A 24862-nucleotide genomic window follows, 5' to 3' on the forward strand; every position below is an offset into this window, starting at 1 on the left:
CTTCTCCATACACATCCGTCAATTTTTTTCTCGCTTGGACAGCATTTTTACCTTTTCTGAAGTAAAAAAGTAAAATATGACGAAAATGCTGCTTATTGCTCTCCATATTTAAAAGGGCACCAACCAAAAACTACTGCGTAGAATTGATAGAACTTTTTCACACACAAGCCTTGCAATATCAGCTCTCAAGACATAAGTTGGTTTCGAAAAAACGTAATTAAGTCGTCTGACGGGAAAAAACGAAATGACTTTCCGAACAACCTTATATATTATTATTATATATATTTTATTATTATTACACAGCCGCAACTCTACCTAATGAAATTGAAGGGGACTGCTCTTTTTTCCTTATAAAAAGTTTTTTTCATATACATATTTTAACATCTACTTAGGAACATTTTATATAAATATTTAAAAACTACATTTAATGTTTCAAATAATCGGTAAATTTTTTAGTATGCCAATACGTATCTCGTTCTTGTATTTTCACTATTTCTTCAAGAGGGGCATCTTCCCCATGATTCATAAAAAAATTCTCTAGCAGCTGAACTCAATATAGGGCTTGAATGTTGAATGGTTGGTTGTGGTCCCGGACCAACTTCTTCATCTTCTTCTTCCTCTTGGTGCTCTTCCTCACCCTTTCTTGCTTCTTGTAATATGGCTTCCTCTGTCATGTCTGCTCTTGTAGGCAAATCCTGATCTATCACCATAAAATCTTGCAACTTATCCCTTGTAAACGTAATTGTTGTTTGAAACTGCTTTATCGATTCGCTTGGTGGCTGATCATCTTCAAAGTCCTGTTCGCATTCGACGATAGAAGTGTTGAATTGTTTCCTAGCTTTACTAATAAGGTTGACTGCATCTAGCATATTAATGGAAGATTTGTCTTCGGACTCGATCATTTAAAACACTTGTTTTGGCTGGAAGGAATGCCAATTCAATATTCCGTAGATTTGGAATATGGGGATGTGCGGGGCAGTTATCTAAGAGAAGTAATATTTTCCTCCCCTTTAATTCTTAATCCCTTAAAACCTCGTCGGTCAGTTAATTTTCCAATCACGACTACCTTTCTTTTTTCCCTCCCACTCATATTGGCAGCTACTAACACGTTCTTTGGAAAGTTTTCCGCCCGCACACTTTTCGCTTCGAAATTTAAGAGTTTTATCTGGCGTCATTTTGTAAAAAATACCACTTTCGTCGGCATTAAAAATATCGTCAGCAGAGTACTTTTCTGTCACGTCTTCTCCAGCAAATCGTTAGTGACGTTCCTGTCGACATCACAGGCTTCGCCACTTATCTATCCATAATTTATACCGTGTCTCTGTTGGAACTTCCCCAACCATCCTTGCGAAGCCTTGAAATCGATACTGCCAAGCTGTTCAACGAACTTTTCTGCTTTTAGTTTTGCGATAGGTCCAGAGGGTGGTACATATTTACGACGTTGCTCTTGGAACCACTGCAACATTGCCCGATCCAAATCTTGGCTTTCTTAGTTTTTTACTAGAACTGCCTGCCGCTTCAGCCCGAATGATTTTTTCTTTGCACTTCCAAATCGTGGAAATAGGTAATTAATTGTTACTTTGTCGTGGTCCTGGAATGGTTATGGTTTTGGAGTAATAAACAGTAGGCAAAATTAATATCGGGGTCGGTTGTAAAAGCACTATATATCTGGTTCAAGTATTCAGTTACATAAATAACCCACATTTCCGGTTTTTATCGTAAGTCATTCTCCATAAAAGTCTAATATTACACTCATCGTGAATAACCCTGTATATTATTTTTACGTTCTAGGTGTTCGATAGAAACTGGCACAAAATGCATTTCGGAGTTTCCCGCGAAAGGGTGTCTTTGTACGTCGATTGTCGGGAAATTCGCCAAAGCCCTCTGCTTCCCCGAATTGGTATCGACATAAACGGAAACATATCGATATCGAAATACGACAATTCGTTCGAAACCGTGCCGGTAAGTATATGGAATAACGATGACAATACAAAAAACATTTTTAATATTCATTTATTTACTCCTTATATAGATGGATCTGCAGTGGATGCTGATGAGCTGCGATCCAACGAAACCTGAAAGGGAAAATTGTGCCGAATTGCCAGACATAGTGAGAAGCCTTGTTTTTTGTGTATTTTTTAAAGAGCGGGAGTAATAACATCAAATTTTTTGCACGAACCCAGCACCGGTCGTTTTTAAACAATTTAAAAGCACATTCAATATAAGTTACAAAAATCCATTTATAATAAGGGTTAATTTAAGAGAAAACAAAAAACACATTAATTATAAGAGGATTAACGAATTCTTCGGAAATATTATCTAGACTCTCTTCTTCTTTTATCATACGCACTACACACGTTTGCGTTTTGTTTTATTTACATGTAATATCGCTTCCCCATTTGCTCTTACAGAAGTACCGGGCGTTCAATTTATCTTGATAACATTTTAACTGGCTGTAACTATTTTGTTTTTAGAGATATACGAGGGCAGCGCCAAAATTTCCCGGCCTGAATATGAAAGAAACAAAGTAGAGTAACAATTTTTTATTATTTTTCAATAAAAACCCAATGAACTTCAATACACTTATTACATCTCTTCATTAACAACTCAACCTCTTTAAAAAAAAATATTCTTTTGGTTTGTCTGAAAAATGATCTAAAACAACTCAACACAACTTCGTCATTAAACTGCTGTCGACGTAAGTCCTTTTTCAAATATACAAACAAATAATAGTCGCTGGGGCCCATATGTGGACTATAGGGAGGATGACCTATCTGTTGGAACCCACACTCTAAAATGGCAGCCTGTGCAAGACCAGCAGTATAAACAGATGCATTATCGTGCAAAAGACGCACGCCTCTGGTCAGTTTTTCTCGACGTTTTACAGCTATACAGTCTCGCAATTTATGTAATAATGTTGCGTACTATTTACTATTGACAGTGGTATTAGTTTCTTTAAATTCTATCAAAAGAATTCCTTCACCTTTTTTGTTGACTGGCAGACTCTGAATTTTCTTGGAGGTGCTTCACCCTTACGACGCCACTCCATCGATAGAGAACTATAGTTTCATCTCCCATCACAATAGTTTATATCACAGGCTCCGGTTCCGACCCACAGAATTCCAAAAAAGACCGCGCACACTCGACACGGCATTGTTTTTGAATAGCCGAAAGGTTTTTAGGAACCCATCTTGCACTAACCTTATCCATACCTAAACGATCATGCAGGACTCGACGAACACTTGTATCAGAAAGCTTAGTAATTTCTCAGATTTAATTGACCTTTAAACGTCGATCACTCAATACCACTTTTTCCACAATCGCAACAATATCTTCCGTTATGACCTCCACTGGTCGACCAGTTCTTGAATCATCTTCAAGGGACTCCTGCCCAATTCGAAAACGTTTTGCCCATTCTTTCATTACAGAATACGAAAGAGATCTTTGGCCGTACACACCATCCAGCCTTTCTTTAATAATTTTAGGTGTTAACCCTTCTTTTGTCAAAAACTTTATGACTGCTCTATACTCAGTTTGCGTTATTTGCGACATTTTTTAGGACACGTCTTGTTTAAAATGCTGTCAATAAACAACTATTTGGCGCAAGAGTTCATTTTTTTCGCAGCCTACTAAGATATATATTTAAAAGGATACAAACTTTTATCGTGATACTGGAGCTGCGTCTATGTCAGGCCGGGAAATTTTGGCGCTAATCTCATATATATATATATATATATATATATATATATATATATATATATATATATATATATATATATATATATATATATATATATATATATATATATATATATATATATATATATATATATATATATATATATATATATATATATATATATATATATATATATATATATATATATATATATATAAGAAATATAAAAGTATAATATATTACGCTTAAATAAAAAGTTCCGTCTGCCAAAAATGAATGACACTCAAAAAGTCAACTCTCGAGATAAATATTAAAAACAATCCTTATCAATATCACTTGATTGCACTACGTCACGATCTTTACTTTGCGTCACAAATCCTTTTTATAATAATAATAAAGGCCTTTATTAAAAAAAGAAGGGCGAGATTCAGTACAACAAAGTTAAATAAATAACTGGAAGTCTGTTTTTACATCTAACCCAATCAAGAAGATGAACGGAACAGCAACATTACCATATGGGTTTTAACGAATTCAAAAAAGAAATTATAATAGCACGAAAGACAAAAGATAATAACTAAAATAATAATAATAAAGTAATGATAAAGTGACACATACGAACAACAAAGTTTATGGTTACATAATCTGGCGGCAGTAGACAATTATTCAATAATTATATAAACAACAGCCCTATTTTCATTGATCTGAATATAGTTTCTGGGACATTTATTTCTTAAATGTTTGTTTTGAAACTGATTTTTTAACTTCAGATCAGATCTGGTAGGAGAAAGACCGTTTATATAATTCTGTTTTGTGGAGTGTTCCCTTAAGATCGAATATTTAAGTTGTGAACATCAGTCCTGAAGCGAATCTTGCTATACACATACAAGGGTGTTTTACTAATCAAAATACAAAGGTACAAAGTTGCTCTACAATAGGTTTTCAACACGTCCGCCATTTTGAATAACTCACGCTGTATAAACAACCTCTATATGATTAGTTGAACTACAGCTTCTCTAAAACACCTTTGTAGTTCATTTACCGTAGTGCATCTTTCTTTATCATTCACACAGGGTGTTGCGCCAACCGAGCCCCATACTTGCCCCACGGTATGTCCAAGAGGTCCACCTGGATATAATGGTACCGACGTAAGTCGAAACTAATTTAATCTTACTTATTCCCTCAAAAAATACTCCGGTCAAAATGATTTCATCGCTTGTATGAAGCGCGAAATAAAAGAAAATCGGCAGAGATTTTTTTTTAATTTTAATTTTAAGTTTCAAAATGATTTTTTTCAAAAATAAATAAAATAAAATAAAATTAATCACAACATGTTAATTACAAGTTGATTGATTTGAAAGTTGTATTGCCGGCTTGATTTATATTTGTTTCGACCTTATTTTTACAAATATTACAAATTTAATGTTTACAAAACTTCTGGATGCCTCCTGCATGATCCCGTTCACTTCTTCATAGCTTAACTGCAACTGACCGGCATTTTACTCTGTACCTGCTTATATACTGTTTGAGGGGGGCGGAGCTAAAGGCGGGGCATGAACATTCTCCCGCCATATTGGTCTCGGTGAAGATTGTTTGGTTGCCTATAGTTTTCTATAGGTTTCGGGATTTTTCGTTGGTAGAAGAATTGACTACATGCAAGTTTTTAATTTATATTTCTTACGAATTTTTGATGTTAAGTGATGTTTTGAATGTAAGGATTGACTCATTGCCTTTGGAAGGTTGTGGTGAAGTGTATTTTGTGATGGAACAAAAGAGTAAACAACACAATTAAAACAGAATGAAATAGATAGATGAAGACCTTACCCTAATATGACAAACATTGGTTTTCCAAAATATTGAATATTGCTATAGTTAGTCGACACGACACTAAGGACACTTATAAGAGTAGCAATGCTATTGCGAGGAAAAGCGGAATAGTTTTACCGACAGTCTTTAAGTCCTTTCTTAAATATTCTCGCACTCTGGAAGCAGTAAAGTTGGTCAGAAAAGCGAGTCGCTAGTGCAGCTGACCTAGTAAGAAAAGAACTCTACCCATAGTTAGTACGACGGAACTTCATGGAAGGACTGGTTTATTCTGGTCTGGCGGGAGGAAACGCGAAGCCCAGTCTTACATAACAGCACAGGTCCATGGGAATTTGAATGCAGTAGATTATAAAAAATGCATGCGACGAATCTGAAGAGTTTTAAGTTGGAGAGAGTTTTCCAATTCAGAGTAATCAATGTCCTCAAGTCCTTGGTGCTCCTAAAATGCTATATACGGCAGAAACCTATGCTGCATTCTTTCTATGGCCTGTATGTGGACGTTATAGGAAGGTGACCACACAAAGGAACAATAATCCAGGTGTGGACGCACGAGGGAACAGAACAGTAATCTGAGTTACTAACACTCTGGAAGTCCACTGTACAACGCTTAATAAAGCCCAAAATCTGAAGTGATTTAGACATAATAAATGAAACATGGTGTGTGAAAATCAAGTTAATATCCACTATGTTTATGTTATACGTAAAATGTATGGGGTTTCTCCTCCGGTAGAAGTTCATTTGGTCGCATTTATTAATATTTAGTTCCATTCCATTCAAAACGCTATATAGCGATAGGTGATCTAAATCGGTCTGGAGTTTTATACAGTCATCAACATAATGGACTCCCATATAGAATTTTTAGTCGTCAGCAAATAATACGAAACATGCGTGATGAAAACATAAGGCAATAGACATAGACATTGAAGAGGTGGGATCGTTGTGGAACACCAGAAGGCCCTCAAATTTCGATGGATTGGAAGCGCTGGACGCGCACAATCTGAGCTCTCTCGCAATGTTTCGCAATTTTTTTATTAAGATTTACTCGATCAAAAGCCTTTGAAAAGTCTGTCTAAACGTGAGAATGTGAGAAAGTTTAGCTCAGTGGAGCGATGGGGGAGAAACCAAATTGTTGGTTGCTAATCGATGATTGATGATGTGTGATGTGGCATTGATGTATCGGTTTTCTGTAAACAGAATTGCTCAGTGTTAGGTCTGATTTTCTATTGATAATAAATATATAACAAAGTGTGTTGGGCTTTCCACTCAAAGGCTTCCTTCACGATGGTGACAATGGAGACCCCATAGTTGATCCCGACATTTGTTCAAAAAATTGACCGTTATAAGAAAAATATGTTCCCGACAAGCATTTTTCAAGTAAGACGGTAAGACAGTGTACAGATTAATATTACCAGTTTTTGCTTTTGTGCTTGATGGCCTCTCCATAAAGGGTTGTTCAATTTTAAAAGAAAGAAAAAATCCGAACATTTTTAGAAATCTATAAGCAACCAAACAATCAACGGAGCTCGTTACTTGTCAATAATGCGATGACTATCCGAGACAATATATAACTAGGTACAGAGTAGAATAGGACCCAGTCTCAGTTAAGCTCTGAAGAAGTCATCAGGATGATTGGCGAAACGTCAGCAAATTCGACGCAGGAGGAATCCAGAAGATTTGTAAATAGTAAGTTTTTTTAGTGTAGATATGTAGATCATTAAGTTTTTTCCAAAGAGTTTTGACTAAATCACACAGTTTTTCTTCTGCGCGAAATAAATATTAAAATTAAAAATAATTATACTTAACTTTTCCTTGAAATTACTTAATTCTTTACACATAAAGCCATATGTAGTGTTTAATTAGTTTTTTAAATTCACTGCCAAATCACAATGTCGATAAGGGGTTGCCAGGCGATAGGGGCCCGCCAGGACCATCGGGTCCGATCGGTTTGCCAGGACCTCGTGGAGAAAGGGGAGAATTTGGAGCCCCAGGTTACCCAGTAGGTGGAGCCCATATATGACCAGCCTCGCTTCCAATAAAACGACTGATATCCGTTGAATTGATTCCAGCTTCTCGCTACTAACGCTAAATTAATCGCACTAACGTCCGCAGGGGAGTCCGGGACCTCCGGGACCTAAAGGAGTACCGGGTCCAGAGGGAATCATTGGTCCCTCGGGTCCCAGAGGACTTAGCGGACCAAGAGTATGTACTACACTAAATTATATGAAAAATCTTATATCGAGCTTCGCATCTTGTACACTAATGAACCTCCCGCTATTCTAAAAATTATTTCGATATATGCGCGTAGGGTACTCCAGGTTTACAAGGAATACCGGGCATTAAAGGAATCCAGGGTAGTCCGGGACACGACGGCAATCCAGGTCGGAGCGGATCCCCTGGTTCCAAAGGAGAAAAGGTAATAACAATATAACAATATAACTATAGAATACGTGTGAAAATATGGTACAATATTCATAGATAGTATAAAAAAGTACTCATATCCACAATTTATATCCAGAATGTGCTTGTACTCTTTTATTTCTACATTCTATAAGGTACGAGGTGGGTTCAAAAAGTATTTATTTATTTATCAACATTAATGTTGTCCCCTTCAAAATAGTCCCCCCCAATTGCTCCTTTTTTCCAATCCTGGAAGCACTTCTAGTATAGGATTCAGGTCTTAAAGCAATTTTTCGTTTTTTCATCAAATCAAGTGGAGTTATCCCGTTTTACCGATCCACTACGAGAGTAGGAATTAAATCAGGGAAACTTTCACTGTCATCACTGGCGATGACAAAATTGGTTTAAATTGCACACTTCCATCATAGTTTTACCTAACCAGTTTTTATAATTTTTTAAACACATAAGAACAATCCTTTGTTTCATAATTTGTTTCAAATAATAATTCAGGAAAAAAATACGAAAAACCGATGATTAACAAAAAATAATAGAATGGGTGTTTCTTAATAGGGTGACCTTGGACCGCCTGGGCCCAAAGGCGATCGTGGGTTAGATGGATTTCCAGGCATTGAAGGGCCCCAAGGACTACCTGGGCCTCCAGGATCGGTTTTGGGATTAAACGGAACGTACAGAATTGAAAACTCTCCGGGACCCATAGGTCCACCAGGACCTCCGGTTAGTTACTTAGATAGATAGATTCACAAAACCCATTACAATGGATGTTTCCTCACAAAAAATCACATTAAAATTGTTTTAAAAGAGATGAAGTAGAAAATGTGTATGTATTACAATAAAGTTATACATATCGGACAATCATATAAGATGTGTATATAACAAACAATACAAACACATCAATATAACAAACATTGATTTAGACATGCGCTTCGAATTCACTTAGGCTATAAAAAGTGTTGGTTGTCAGATACATCTTGACATGTTTCTTAAATTGCTTTCTAGAAAGGTTCTTTAAGTCAGGGCCTGTGGTCCTGCATGGCCTAAAGATCTTCTACAAAATATGTGATTCGGTTTAGGCTTTAAGAGATTTTCTCTGTTACGAGTGTAGTGACAATCGTTATCAATGCGTTTCTTATGTAAATGTTTATTTTTGTGTGAAACTAGTAGTATTTTAAATAGGTATATACAAGGAACCGTCATTATTTTGTGTTGCTGAAATATTTCTTTGCAAGACTGTCTCGGAGAAAGTTTCAAAAATAGCCTAAGTATTCTTTTAGTTTACTACAAACGCGTTTTGACCTCACCTCGATGATTCATCAATGTAGGAGCCAAGAAATCTTGTGCTCTGACTTTTCCCTAAGGATGTTCCAGAGAAACTAAAGGATAATTCATATAAGGGTCTAATGTACTGGAAAGTAAATCCAAACACAACTGTCTTCTCTAATTTATGATTAAATGATTTTGCTTGCAAAATTTATTAAACTGTTCAACGGCAACAGAGACATTATTTATTAGCTCCTGAAGACCAACACGGACATGAAAACTCGACAGTTACTGTTTAGGATTTCAGGTAAATCGTACACTTGTTTTTCTTTGATTCGTATACGACCTGATCCAATTATTAATAGGCCCTCTTATGGCTAAAGATTCCAGCTTTTCCGACATTTCGAAATCGAAATCGAATGGGCAAAACGTTTTCGAATGGGGCAGGAGTCCCTTGAAAATAATTCAAGAACTGGTCGATCAGTGGAGGTCATAACGGAAGATATTGTTACGATTGTGGAAGAGGTGGTATTGAGTGATCAACATTTAAAGGTCAAGGAAATCTCAGAAATTCTCAGAAATTACTAAGCTTTCTGATACAAGGGTTCGTCGAATCCTGCATGTTCATTTAGGTATACAGAAAGTTAATGCAAAATAGGTTCCTAAAAACCTTTCGGCTATTCAAAAACAACGCCGTGTCGAGTGTGCGCGTTCTTTTTTGGAACTCTGTGGGTCGGAACCGAAGCCTGTAATAGAACCTATTGCGACGGGAGATGAAACTATGCTTCTCTATTATGACCCTCAATGGAGTGGTGTCGTAAGGGTGAAACACCTCCAAGAAAATTCAGAGTCTGTCAGTGAACAAAAAAGGTGATGGCCACGATCTTTTGGGATTGTGAAGGAATTCTTTTGATAGATTTGAAAGAAACTAATACCACTGTCAATGGTAAATGTTACACAAGATTATTACATAAATTGTGAAACTGCATACGTGTAAAACGTCTAGGAAATCTGACCAGAGGCGTGCGTCTTTTGCACGATAATGCACCTGTCCATACTGCTGGTGCTGAACAAGCTGTCATTTTAGAGTGTGGATTCCAACAGATAGATCATCCTCCCTATAGTCCAGATATGGCCCCCAGCGAGTATTATTTGTTTGGATATTTAAAAAAGGACTTACGTCGAGGGTGGTTTAACGACGAAGTTGAGTTAAAAGAGGTTGTTTTAGATCATTTTTCAGACAAACCAAAAGAATATTTTTTAAAGGGATTGAGTTGTTAATAAAGAGATGTAATTCGGTTGTACACTGCCTTCTCTAATATTTTAGATAAGCAATCGCTTAATGTAGAGTCCCCTTTTTTGAATACCGGGAAACCGTCTCCTATTACTTTATAATTGTTGAAAAAACGTTGTTAATATTTAGTTTAATAATATTCCTATTTATTTTTTTACCTAATTGACCAGTTCCGACATTTTTTAGATTTATCAAGTTTGAAAAGAAAGCTTTTTTTTGGTCGACCTGTTTATTTACTAGATTTTTCAATATTTTGTCGTTATTGTGTACGGTTTCATCTTTAAAGGTTTTCTACTCCAATTTAGCTGTTTTAATAGAATATATAGGTATAGAAATTTTTTGATTTAAGTTTTTATTCTGAATTTTGTGTACTGGATGTGATACTTCAAAGCACCATAACAAATGATCCCAGAATATATTAAACATATTATCGGTGTTCGTATACCCCGTAAGAATTGTAGATTCCTTTTGAAAGTAAGTACGAAATATTGGAGCTTATTTTATTGGATTGGAATTTGAAACTTAATTTTTGAGATAAATGGTCTGATATTCCTAAGTTAATTTGATTAAGAGTGGAATCTTTGAAATTTGTTACGATATAATCAACTGTTGTTGAACTCGTATGACCCCCTAACATCCTAGAGCCTGAGTTCTTGTGGGCGAGGACATGGGAGATATCAAACCAAATGTAATTTTTTTGTTTTATAATCATTTTCTTCACTGTTGAGGTTCAGATCTCCACACAGCAGCGTCAATTCGTATTTGGTGGTAGAATATTGCAATACCTCATCGAGCTGGTTTAAAAATAAATCATAGTCACCTAGGGGTGGTCTATACAAGCAAATAATGCACAGTTTGTTCCTATAACTTGTCGCGCAGCATTCAAAAATCTGCTCGATCGAGAACCGATTAATATTACTTATATCCAAGCAATCGCTGTGTAATTTTGATACATTACTTTGTTGTTCTGTCAACCAATTCTCCGTAAATTACTTAAATTCGATAACTTATTATTTAACTATTATTATAGGGGCCACCTGGAGAGGGGTATCTAGGACCACGCGGGCCACCGGGTTTACCAGGACAAGACGGGAGGGATGGTTTGCCGGGCCCACCAGGTCCAAGAGGGGATATGGGACCACCGGTAAGTCACCGGTTATCGCCTAATCACGAAAGTCGCGATCTTTGACATGTTAAGGGCGAACCTGGGCCTGGGTCCTATTCTGGACGTCCATTCGCGATAAACGGCGTTGGTGCAAAAGGGGAACCCGGGATCAAAGGGGATCGGGGTGAGCAAGGCGAAAAAGGAGAACCAGGTATGCTTGGACCAGAAATATAGTGCTTTTACAACCGACCTTTGCCTACTGTTTATTACTCCAAAATGGCCGCCCCTTAAAGAGCACTCTTTTTCACCGAGCAATATGTACATAAAAAATTAAACAAAATATTAAATACAATAATAATAAAGTTTCAGTCACTATCGTACTGTCGTCAACTAGTTCATCATCTCTCGCTTTCTTCTTGACTTGCAACAATTTTTCTTACAGTTGACTTCGGAACTTTGCTCATGTCACTTGTTACTTTCGAAAATAGATGAAATCCAATTTTTCGAAAGTATCTGCGCTCGTATAAAAATTTTATATCTCGGTAACGGTAGGTCCTATGGGATCGTCGTTGGTACAGAAATGATCGCCGTCGAAAGAAAAAAAAATCTTTTCTGTATGTCCGTTCTCCGTTCTCGTCTTTTAACTTTTCCTGAATAACTTTCGAACCTTTGGAGCTACAAAATTGAAATTTGCCTCCTTTCTAAAAGCACCTAAGCTTATAAGAAATGGCCCTAATCCGACGCCGGTATCCATCTTTTTTTCGCGATTTTCCACTGTTTTTTGTAAGTAAGATAAGTGTCCGAAATTCATACACTTTTATTCTTGACAATTTTTCAAAATATACAGGGTGCGCCGTAAATTAAAAAAAACCGAAAAATGGGTCCCCCTATTATTGAAAATTGGCAATAATTTCAAATCCACGTTTTAGATGCCAGTTTCTTTTACATGACGATATAGCCCATATAGACAGCTTAAACTTTTGTATTTACAGTTTTTAAATATCGTGCAGGGTGTTCGCGATATTCCGTGCAATATTAAAAAAACATAATAAGTACCAAAAATTTGCAGCTACCCACTTCAAACTTGCGAGAGAAGCGGAAGTCTGGACCGGCATTTAGAAGAAACCTGAAACTCTCTCACGACACCGTTCAAGTAAAATTATCCCATATTTAACGGTTTTTCATTTATCGCCAATAATTTACCCACAAAAACGGAAACTTTTTGGATATTTTAGATTTTTTGCCCATAAACGACACACCCTGTATATGATTCAATCATTGTTCGAAGTAGAGGTCATAGCCCTGGATTTTCCACGTTTCCTGGAATTCTTTGAGAATAGTAAATGGTTTTCGAGAAAATAAGTTTTTGCTGAAACGTAATAATCAATGTTGTCATCGCGTGTTGACAGCTCCCGAAATAAGGATTTCAATATGGGTATTTTCAAATATTAGTTGAAAATGTGATACAAATTTATGTACCGCTTTTGATAACTTTTGAAATCGTATATAATATCTTTCCTTTACACATTTCACGGTTCCTTTAGTAGTGATAATAATAAAATTTCTAAATGGATATGCAAAAATATTGCCTGGATGTGACAAAAAAATCATAGAATAGGACGTGCATTAACGCACCACTGGGTCAAAATGGGTTAATGTATACATCCGATATCAGGTGCGCGAGGCGTTGCGGGAATTCCGGGCCTGGACGGCGCGCCCGGACCTGCCGGAAAAGAAGGCCATTGGGGTTTGCCCGGTTCAAAGGGAGAACCGGGAGTTTCAGGACAGCCAGGACCAGCAGGATCGCAAGTACGACAATCAAAGGCACGTAAAATAAATCGGGAAACGTGAAAAACATTGCAGGGTTCACCCGGACTTCCCGGAGTTCCGGGTCTAAAAGGAGAACCAGGCCTGCCTGGAAACGCAGTCGATGCTGAAAGGGGTATTCCAGGATCTCAGGGTGAGCGAGGCTATCCGGGACCGGCGGGAGAAAAGGGAGAACGCGGTTTTCCAGGCTTGCCCGGGCCGCCGGGGCTAACAGGACCTCAAGGACCTCAGGGTCCCGAGGGAATCAGAGGTCCATCGGGCGAACAAGTTAATTTTGTTTCTCTTCAAATCGATCGCATTCCGGTCTACTAAATTTTCTAGGGGCAACCGGGAGAAAAAGGGGAACGCGGTCCTACAGGTTTGGAAGGACCCGCGGGTCCGCCGGGAAGAGACGGTTATCCAGGACGGGCCGGTAAAACCGGACCGAAAGGGGAACGAGGAGAGCCGGGAGAGCAGGGATTAATAGGACCGAGAGGATACCCTGGCCCGGCAGTAATGATTGAAATCACCTTGGCAATATACAGGGTGTTCGGAAATTGAGTTCGGAAACTTGGAGGAAAGATTCGACGTGATAAAAAAATGGTAGTAAGTCATGTAACGAAAATTCGAAATCGTAATGTTTTCCGAGTTATAGCTTGTCAAAATTCATGTTTTTAAATTTTATTTTTAACGCAGTAGATCGATAGATAGATAGATAGATATTTATTTCGCTTTTCGCATATAACACATACGAGGGCAGCGCCAGAATTTCCCGGCCTGAATATGAAAGAAACAAAGTTAAGTAACAATATTTAATTTTTTTTCAATATAATCCCCCTTAACTTCAATACACTTATTACATCTCTTTATTAACAACTCAATCCCTTTAAAAAAATACTCTCTTGGTATATCTGAAAAGTGACCTAAACGAGCCTCTTTTAACTCAACTTCGTCGTTAAACCGCCATCCACGTAAGTCCTTTTTCAAATATCCAAACAAATAATAGTCGCTGTTGGCCATATCTGGACTATAGGGAGGATGATCTATCTGTTGGAACCCACACTCTAAAATAGCTGCTTGTGCAACACCAGCAGTATGGACAGGTGCATTATCGTGCAAAATACGCACGCCTCCGGTCAGTTTTCCTCGACTTTTTACACCTATGCAGTCTCGCAATTTATGTAATAATGTTGCGTAATATTTACCATTGACAGTGATATCAGTTTCTTTAAAATATATCAAAAGAATTCCTTCACAATCCCAAAAGATCGTGGCCATCACCTTTTTTGTTGACTAGCAGACTCTGAATTTTCTTGGAAGTGTTTCACCCTTACGACGCCACTCCATTGATTCTTTTTTCGATAGAGGGTCATAATAGAGAACCATAGTTTTGGTTAGTTTCTATCACAGGCTTCGATTCCGACCCACAGAGTTCCAAAAAAGTTTTTGAATACCCGAAAGGTTTTTAAGAGCCCATCTTGCACTAACCTTATGCATACCTAAATGATCATGCAGGATTCGACGAACACAGAAAGCTTAGTAATTTCTGAGATTTCCTTGATCTTTAAACGTCGATCAGTCAATGCCACCTCTTCCACAATCGCAACAATATCTTCCGTTATGACCTCCACTCGTTGACCAGTTCTTGGATCATCTTCAAGGGACTCCTGCCCCATTGGAAAACGTTTCGCCTATTCTTTCACTACAGAATACGAAGGAAAACTTTGGCCGTTCATGCCATCCAGACTTTCTGTAATAATTTTAGGTGCTAACCCTTCTTTTGTCAAAAATGTAGTGAAAGAATGGGCAAAACGTTTTCGAATGGGGCAGGAGTCCCTTGAAGGTGACTGCTCTATACTCAATTTGCGTTATGTGCCCCTTTTCTTCGGACACGTCTTGTTTAAAATGCAGTCAATAAAAAACTATTTGACGCAAGACTTCAATTTTTTTTTCGCAGCCTGCTAAGATATATATTTAGAAGAAGACATAGTTTTATCGTGATACTGGAGCTGCACCTATGTCAGGCCGGGAAATTTTGGCGCTAACCTCGTATGTGGGTATATTAAGCACGTCACATCACATTAAAATGCGGTGTAGAGACACCTATTATTTAAAAAGATCTTAGTTCTTCTCTCAAACACAGATGAATTATCAGTTTCTTCGAAGCATTTATAGAAATTTAAAGCTATGCCATGTACTTTCAAGCCAAAATACCTTGGGTTTTGTTGCCCGAGATGCAGTCTAGAGAATGGAACGCCCAAGTAATATCTTTGCCGTGTGTCATGTTCGTGCAAGTCACATCTCCTATTCCATCTTGTCGTGTTACTTTTGACGTAAATCGAAACGGAATCTCTACATGAATGTTTACTAGTTACACGCATCATGTAACGAATAGCACGTTTTTGTGCTAGGAAGACCCGGTGTGCACCAGTGGCTAGACCCCAATATTTACATATCTTAAATACAGCCCTGTTTTAATAAGAATCATCGTTACAAAATAAAAGTGTTTCAGATATCTGCCACTAGAGGGCATTTTACCTAGAACATTTTTTTTGATTTTCCCTGTATTTTATTTATTTAGACTGATATTACAAAATAGAACAGATCGCCTTAAACAGAATCACAAATCCTCAAAAATTATTACTTTTGTTTTAAGTCGATAAGTGTTATCGTTCAACCACAAATTACGATTCACTTTCAAAATGCCCATTTCTAAACATTTTCTTATACATTTTAAAAAATGCTATCCAACACAAAAAATACGCCTATTTCTAATGATTTCTCAACCGTTTTTTGTTTGTTGTAGATATTCCATACACTAAAGACTTTAAGTGTGTCTGGTGAGCGGGGCGGCCAAGCTAGAGGTCCGCCCCCACCTAACCATCGATGTTCAAATATCTGATTTAAATCCCCTGTACACTGTAAAATGAGGTGGAAGGCTATCTTTCATTAACCACATGTTTTGTCTTCACTGGAAGAGAAAAGTCTGTTCATAGATATAAGAAGGTGACTAACTGATACGAATTAAGGAAAGAGCCGGGCAAGTTGCAAGAATAAGATATGGCCGAACAGGTCCGGACTTCTCTTAGAATTTCATTATTTGGGGTTTTGTTAGGAAAGATACGAAACAAGATTTTTTTTTATGCATGTATTTATGTTTAAATCTAAAATAAAATTACAAATTATTTTTATTACCTACTAAAATTACTTCAAATTATTCACATAATATATCAGTATCACTATCGCTATTCTGTTCTAATTATTATTTGTTCTATATTATTTGAAATATGGATATACGATTGTTCTGCTTTTTCTATATGTTTAACAGAATTTGCCCAACTTTGTGAAGGAATGATAAAAACTTCGGTTTTTATAAGTTTGAGGACATTGGAGTTAACACGGGGAAAATATTGTTCAATGTTAGTAAATATACAGTGGTAAGGTGGAAGCCTTAGAACTGTATGCCCTAGATTTTTTGCATAGTTATCACAGACGTATTCCTTTTGTAGGTTCAAGCGTTGTAGAACCTCAATTAATTGCTTTTTGGCATAATCTTCGTGAAAATAAATGTCGTTATTATACATGTAGTTTTGGATTGTTGCTTTTGTGTCATATGAGAAAGGGGTTTTAGTCAACTGTGATAACTTGCATTGTCCATTACAATTGCGCTATTAGGAGAAATGCTTGGAAATAGTTTGTTTTTGAACTTTCAAATAAATCAGCGGTGGTGTGGAGAAGAATCTTTAATATTTTTCGCAGACAGAGAAAGTTCATTTGGAATCCAACCATCTTTAAAGCCAGCATGCAAAATAGTTATTCTTTTACCTCTTTTTGATGGCCCGTTTGTTTTACACTTATCAGTTGAGTCAACCCAACCCTTTTCCGGTATATCATAAGTGTCGAACCAGGTTTCATCCAAGTAAATAATTCACCTTTGTTATTCTCTGTAAATCCTAATTTTTTCTAGTTATTCCGGTTCCATTTCCGAATTCTAAAAGATTCCATTAAAACTTGCCTTTTGTCAATTTTTTTAAATCTAAAATCCATGTGTTGAATACACTTCCATAAGGTAGTTCTGACACATTTAGCATCGGTAATGTAGGCACGCTTTGTTCCTCGTATAACTGGTATATTTTACGCAGTATTATATCTTGATCACTTTCATTTACACTCGAGAAAATGTCAGCATCGCTCCTTTTTTTCGTCGCTGAAAATTCTTCTAAAGATTCTTGCTTACTGGCACTACGTTCAATGAGAGTCAAATAAATAACTTTCTTAGTCTCAATAGAATAGTGTTTTCTACATTTGGGCGGGAGCATCTCCTGAGATACACTAAACTCGCACATATTTTGCATAATTCGCACACGATTCAACACACGCTGTATTACACACGAAATAAGAATGATTACTGATAAACTTAAACTAAGTAGTATACCAAACCAAAGAACATTAAACACAGGCACGTGTAAAATTATTTTCCTTTACGGACCACAATTTTGCCTAAATTTAAATTCCGAAACTTTAGGTAATAATCTTATTGCATTGTATATTAATGACAATTCTTGGATTATCCCATTCAAAAGCAATTGGTCACTTTCTTATATCTATAAACAGACCATACCTCTTCCAGCAAAGGTGGTAGTTCCTCTTGGAGAAATTGCAAATACATCTCCCCATTAAGTCAGTGAAAAAAATGACATTGAAGAATTGCGGGTAATTTTGAATTTTGCATTGCATAAAATTACTATCAATTGGTCATAATCGTCATACAGGAGCAGCCTCCACATCCTGAAGTATTCTTTATTCTCTTGCAGCGGTTCTTTTATACCTTGGTCTCTCTTTATTCGTATTATCAGGTTTGAACGATCCTCTTTCGCCAAGTCATCTGTGTATGCTCGATGTGCATTTCCTTTTGCTCTTCAGTAGCAAAAAAGTATATCGCGAAATTCGGTACTCGAATATTCCTGATGGACCATCGCAGTAGCAGTTGAATAATAAGCCCTTTTAATAGCAACTTTCAACTTTCAAATTTCATTAATTCGACCCGAGAATAAAAAATCGTAGTAACAATTTTTGAGGTTATGTTCTAGGTAAAGTGCCCTCTAGTGACAGATTTCTGAAACACTTTCACTTTGAAACGATGACTTTTACTAAATCAGTGTGTAAAGTAGCAGCTCATTCCTTAAAAAAAAGACTTTTGACAAACATGACTACCATTATTTTACCACGTGCAATCTTTTCTCCAACTTTCCGAACTCAATTTCCATACACCCTGTATATTTCGAAATTTTACGAAATCAGGGTAACAACGGACTTCCCGGACCCTCCGGAATACCGGGTGTACCCGGATCGGACGGAAAACCCGGAGCGCCAGGTCAACCCGGGCCACCTGGAGCTCCAGGTGAAGTCAGCAGCGTGTCTCACCTAGTCGAAGGATACGGGAGGGCAGTTTACGGACCTCGGGGACTACCGGGACCACCGGGAATTGTATGGCGTTTAATGAAAAATAAAATACGGATAGGTTATCGTAACATACGAATCTTCCAGCCCGGAGAAAGAGGAGGGACGGGAGATAGGGGTCCCGAAGGACCAAGCGGACCTCCAGGTGTACCGGGAAAAGAAGGAACGCCGGGATTTCCAGGGACGCCGGGTCCGCGGGGACACCCAGGTCTTCCTGGAATAGAAGGCCCTCCGGTGAGTACTTATTACAGACTTTCATTTTGGCTAATTTATAAGATTTTCGAAAGCTCTGGCTTTAGGCTAAATCCATAGAATTATAGAAAAAATTTACACTTTCGATTCGATTATAATAATATGGAATAGCTTTTTTTACAATTTTTAAGCGGTCCATTTTACCCCTGGCATTTCGCAAGGCGCTCAAAATGTACAAATAACCAGAATTTATAATTGTGGTAACGAAAAAAAATTAAATATCATTCATCATTGTCATCATATCGGACATTTTACTAAATTCAATATTTTTTCTACTCCAATTTGTAAAATACCTAATTACACACCGATCTAGCGTGCGGGAAGCGTCACTTTACCACGTCAGTTTCGTTTCCCACGGATCCGAGCCACTTCGGACATTTCCGGGATTTTACCGAACGGGTTTGGGTGCAATCGTATGTTTTCGTTGACATTTCCCACGCCTTGAATTTTAACGTTTGTCAATTCTGACAGTCATGTCGTGTTGTTTTGCGAAAATTTACCCAAAAACTAACGGTCGTAGTGCAACACGTTCGGTAAACTTTTTAAGTCACTCGTTTATTAAAAACTCGCTCCGCTCGTTTGTTGTTGATATTTGTTTAATAATAATTATTACTATTATTATTACATAGTAGGTACTAAAAAGTTTATCAGACACTCCTTGGTATGCTAGGGCCGACTATGTATCATTAAGACATCATTTAAAAAAAAAAAAGATAATAATCAAATGATAATTCAACAGTTAAACTCTCAAACCTTACACAAAAAACTATGTGCAGTTAAGGTAGACTTTGTGGCTTTTAACCATCAAGTCGATTTATTTTTGACTAACTTTAACTAAATTTACTCACTCTCCCCTATTTCTAACGTTATATATAATAATTATAATTATTTATTAAAAAGTATTTAATAAAAAAAACGTTGACGTGAGAAAAAATCAAGCCCACGAGAAAAGTAATTGTCAACAAGCAATACTAAATTATATGAACCGACTTGCCTCTCCCTCCCCTACCTTTTAATGAAATATTTTCAAATTGAAAAAACGAAAAATGGCAATTGCTAAAAAAAAGTAAAAATGCTACTTAGCAAAGTTTTTTAGAATGTTAAAATGAAGGATAGAAGGACTTAGTAATCATTTTCAAGGTCGTGCTGACATAACTCACATTTACGATTTTTGGGTACTTTTGGGATACAAAATCATTTTTTTTTCACACACGTATTATGTATCAAGATGCATTATTTAGTGTACCATTTTATTTTCATACATCAGTGGCGGGTGTACGGAATTTCACATATCTATTTTGAAAAACATTGATTTCTCTTAAAATAACAATTATTCTTACAATAAACAAATTAATTTAATTTCTTGCTTTTTTCAATTCAATGTGCGGTTTTCATATAAAAAAATTAAAACCTCTCCTCCGCATATTCATAACAAAATCATTAATATGGATCGTTAAAAGTGATTGTCCAGATGTTTTATTAAAATACTTGAAAAATCGAAGTTCAACTACGAAGTAATTAAACTCTGAAGTGTATTTTTGAAATCTTTATAATTATTTTCTAGAAGACGGTTGTTTGACATCAGTTTTTAAATTTAGTCCTTCGCGTCTTATTAATGCGGTGTTTTAAGAACGCTTTCCTAATAGAGTCCTACCAGATACGTGAACATTTTTAAATGTAGATAAAAAGTTGACTGAAACAGGTACTGTGAGGACAAATAATCATTTAAAAGAGGCCGACCGGACTGTAAGAACTCCAGAAATTGAGGAAGCAGTTTTAGATTCTATTGATGAAAATCCTGAACTTAGTAGGTACAAAAAAAAGTAATTTGAATACTTTTTTTTTTGCTTGAGTGTTAATTTTTGTCAATTGAGTTGTTTTTTGTAGAATTGTAGAATTTAAACATCGGTAAATGTTTAAGCTGGAATTGTTGGGAATTAATTCATTGGACACTTTTTCCAGAAAGGCTAAATGGCTATAATTATCACCAGTTTTTATAAAAGGATTTGCCAATATTGCTAGAAGTATGGTCTGTTCATAGATATAAGAAAGTGGCCAAAGGGTGGTCATTAACATATAATGAAACAAGATTATTACCTAAAATTTCGGAATTTCAATTCAAGTAAAATTGTGGTCCGTAATAGAAAATAATTTTATACCTACCTGTGCTTAATATTCTTTGGCTTGGTATATTACTTAGTTTAGATTTATTAGTAATCATTCTTATTTCGTGTGTAATACAGAGTGTGTTGAATCCTGTGCGAATTATGCAAAATATGTGCGGGTGTAGTGTATCTCAGGAGATGCTCCCGCCCAAATGTAGAAAACGCTATTCTATTGAGACTAAGGAAGTTATAAACAATGTTTATTTCACTCTCATTGAACGGGGGCCAGCAAGCAAGCATTGACGAAAATTCCAACATGAACTCTTTGGAAAATTGCGAATAATCCCATTTCAGCGAGGAAAAAAGAAGCGATGCTGACATTTTCTCAAGTGTAGATGAAAGTGATCTAGGTATAATACGGCGTAAAATTTTAGGAGGCTTGAAAAGGATGAAACCGGTGTTAAATGTGGCAGAACTACCTTATGGAAGTGTTTTAGATTTAAAAAAATTGACAAAAGGCAAGTTTTAATAGAATCTTCTAGAATTCAGAAATGACGACTGGAATGTCTAGAAAAAATTAGGATTAACCGAGAACAACAAAGGCCAATTATTTACTCGGATGAAACCTGGTTCGACACTGATCATACCCCTATAAAGGGTTGGGTTGACTCAACTGATAAGTGTAAAACAAACGCGCCATCAAAAAGAGGTAAAAGAATAACTATTTTGCATGCTGGCTCTAAAGATGGTTGGATTCCAAATGTCTGCGAAAAATATTAAAGATTATTCTCTGGATTACCATGAAGACACCACCGCTGATTTATTTGAAAATTAGTTCAAAAACAAAATAGTTCAAAACATTCCTCTTAATAGCGTACAATGCAAGTTATTACAGTAGACAGTTGACCAAAACCTCTTCCTCATGTGACACAAAAGCAACAATCCAAAACTATATGTCTAATTGTAAGATTATACCAAAAAGCAATTAATTGAGGTTCTCCAAAGCTTGAACGTACAATAGGAAAACGTCTGTGATAATTATGCAAAAAATCTAGGGCATACAGTTTTAAGGCTTCCACCTTACCACTGTATATTTTTAATCCCATTGAACATGTTTGGCGCCAACTGAAATCTGCCATTCGTCGTAACAATGTTTTTCCTTATGTTAACTCCAATGTCCTCAAACTTATAGAAACCGAAGTTTTTAAAATCCCTCCACAAAGTTGGGCAAATTCTGTTAAACATATAGAAAAAGCAGAACAATCGTATATCCATATTTCAAATAATATAGAACAAATAATAATTAGAACAGGATAGCGATAGTGATACTGATATATTATGTGAATAATTTTAAGTAATTTAAGTAGGTAATAAAAATATGTGATTTTATTTTAGATTTAAACATAAATAAATAAATACTGTTTAGTATCTTTTCTAACAAAACCCCAAATAATTGAATTCTAAGCAAAGTACGGACCTGTTCGCCCATGTTTCATTCTTACGGCTTGCCCGGGTCTTTCCTTAATTCATATGTCACTTTCTTATATCTATGAACAGACTTTACCAATCAATTAATGTATGGTGTAGTGTCATAGATGTCGTGTTGGAGGCTTTTTGTAATAAAAGAGAACTCCACTAAAAGTCCTTTATTTAATCTGCGTCATGAGGCTCGGACATAAGCGCGCGAGATACCGGGCCGAGAATCCCACATTCTAACCTCTCAAGACCATAGAATATGAACATCACAGACCACCGAAAACCCTGATGCAACAATAGATAGGCATATTTTTTGTCTGATATTTATAGATCAAAAGTTAACTGGAGATCATTATTTGCAACTCTTAGATTGTTTTGTTTTATATGTTACTTGGGAAAAAACTTGGCTATATTTAATTAGGAATAGAATGTGGTCCATGCATGAGGGCGTGCTTGCTTACCTTAGTATTGCAGTAAGAGAATATTTAAATCACCATTTAATAATCGATGGGTAGGTCGGGGCGGACGTTAACCATGGCCCCCTAAGTCCCCAGATTTAAATGCTTTTCAGTTTTTTTTATGGGGGCCTCTTAAAAGTTTGGTTTATCGCACCCCAGTTAACACTGTTGAAGAGTTGAAATTATATACAGGGTATGTCGTTTGTGGATAAAAAATTCTAATAGATCCTAGAAATTTCCGCTTTTGTATCGTAAACTGTGTGGAGAGAGAGTTTAAGGTTTCGTCTATACTACAGGGGACGCAAAATTTTTGAAAAAATATCATTTTAAATTGCAATTACCAGTACAAATTTTAATATTTACCGGAGTATGCCGTAAATTTGAAGTTCGACGAGATGTGAAGGACACTTTATACAGGGTGCATTCACAATCAAGTTATATCGATTTTGCGAAAGTTCCATAGTGGTCCGCAGGAGCACGATAGAAAAACAATGCGTCCCTCTAGGACAACAATAAGCGAAGCGTCTTCTTTTTAAAATAAAAAGCTGATTCGCGCTATTTGCGACGAGTTTTCGAAAGTAATCTTGTTTTAGCTCCGCCCCCTCAAACCGTATATAAGCAGGTAAAGTCTGTTCATAGATATAAGAAAGTGACTAACTGATACTAACTAAGGAAAGACCCGGGCAAGCTGTGAGAATGAAATATGGCCGAACAGGGGTATCACAATTGTCGAACCAGGTTTCATCCAAGTAAATAATTGTCCTTTGTTGTTCTCTGTAAATCCTAATTTTTTCTAGATATTCTAGTCGCCATTTCCGAATTCTAAAAGATTCCATTAAAATTTGCATTGTCAATTTTTTAAAATCTAAAACCCATGTGTTGAATACACTTCCATAAGGTAGTTCTGTCACATTTAACGCTGGTTTCATATTTTTCAAGCCTCCTAATTAAGATCGGTAATGTAGGCACGCTTTGTTCCTCGCTTCTTTTTTTTTCTCGCTGAAATGGGATTATTCAGAATTTTCCATACAGTTGATGTTGGAATTTTCGTCAAGGTGGGCCTTTCTTCTAAAGATTCTTGCTTGCTGGCACCACGTTCAATGAGAGTCAAATAAACATTGTTTATAACTTCCTTAGTCTCAATAGAATAGTGTTTTCTACATTTGGGCGGGAGCATCTCCTGAGATACACTACATTCGCACATATTTTGCATAAGTCGCACACGATTCAACACACGAAATAAGAATGATCACTAATAAACTTAAACTAAGCAGTCTACCAAACCAAAGAATATTAAACACAGGTAAAGTTATTTTCTATTACGCACCACAATTTTACCTGAATTTAAATTCCGAAACTTTAGGTGATAATCTTGTTACATTGGATAATCCCATTCAAAAGCAATTGGTCAATTTCTTATATCTATGAACAGACCATACCTCGACCTACAATTATTGGTTCGGGCAGATCCTCGTTAATTTTGGCTCCAATTTGATTCGCTTCATAAATGGTTGTTTTGAGTTCTTTTTTTTTTGTTAAGTCGGCATATCTGTTGTCTACATTCCTTCTAAATCTTAGCGTTATAGCTTTACATTTACAAAAGCTACGTAGCACGATTTTATCTAACTCTGGGTGTGTTGGCCATATTTTTCAATTTTAAAAATGGACTTTTTCACTACTTTTCGCTGACGATCAAGTTATTTTTGCACAAGAAAAAGAGGTCGTGGACTA

The 24862-nt window shown here is 36.5% G+C and overlaps 1 protein-coding gene across 1 annotated transcript in view; it reads left to right on the forward strand.

The window, feature by feature from the left end:
• The window catches only part of LOC132707535 (collagen alpha-2(IX) chain-like), a 43379-nt gene that overhangs the window by 10212 nt on the left and 8305 nt on the right, over positions 1-24862 (forward strand). The window contains 13 exon segments of the mRNA XM_060679433.1: positions 1792-1962; positions 2033-2110; positions 4750-4824; positions 7398-7496; positions 7806-7913; positions 8468-8632; positions 11500-11613; positions 11668-11785; positions 13250-13383; positions 13438-13668; positions 13723-13893; positions 18682-18867; positions 18928-19074. Coding sequence (XP_060535416.1) covers positions 1792-1962; positions 2033-2110; positions 4750-4824; positions 7398-7496; positions 7806-7913; positions 8468-8632; positions 11500-11613; positions 11668-11785; positions 13250-13383; positions 13438-13668; positions 13723-13893; positions 18682-18867; positions 18928-19074 — 1797 coding nt within the window.

This window comes from Cylas formicarius, unplaced genomic scaffold, assembly GCF_029955315.1.
Source record: "Cylas formicarius isolate icCylForm1 unplaced genomic scaffold, icCylForm1.1 PGA_scaffold_10__41_contigs__length_53128322, whole genome shotgun sequence".
In the NCBI taxonomy this organism is placed as follows: domain Eukaryota; kingdom Metazoa; phylum Arthropoda; class Insecta; order Coleoptera; family Brentidae; genus Cylas; species Cylas formicarius.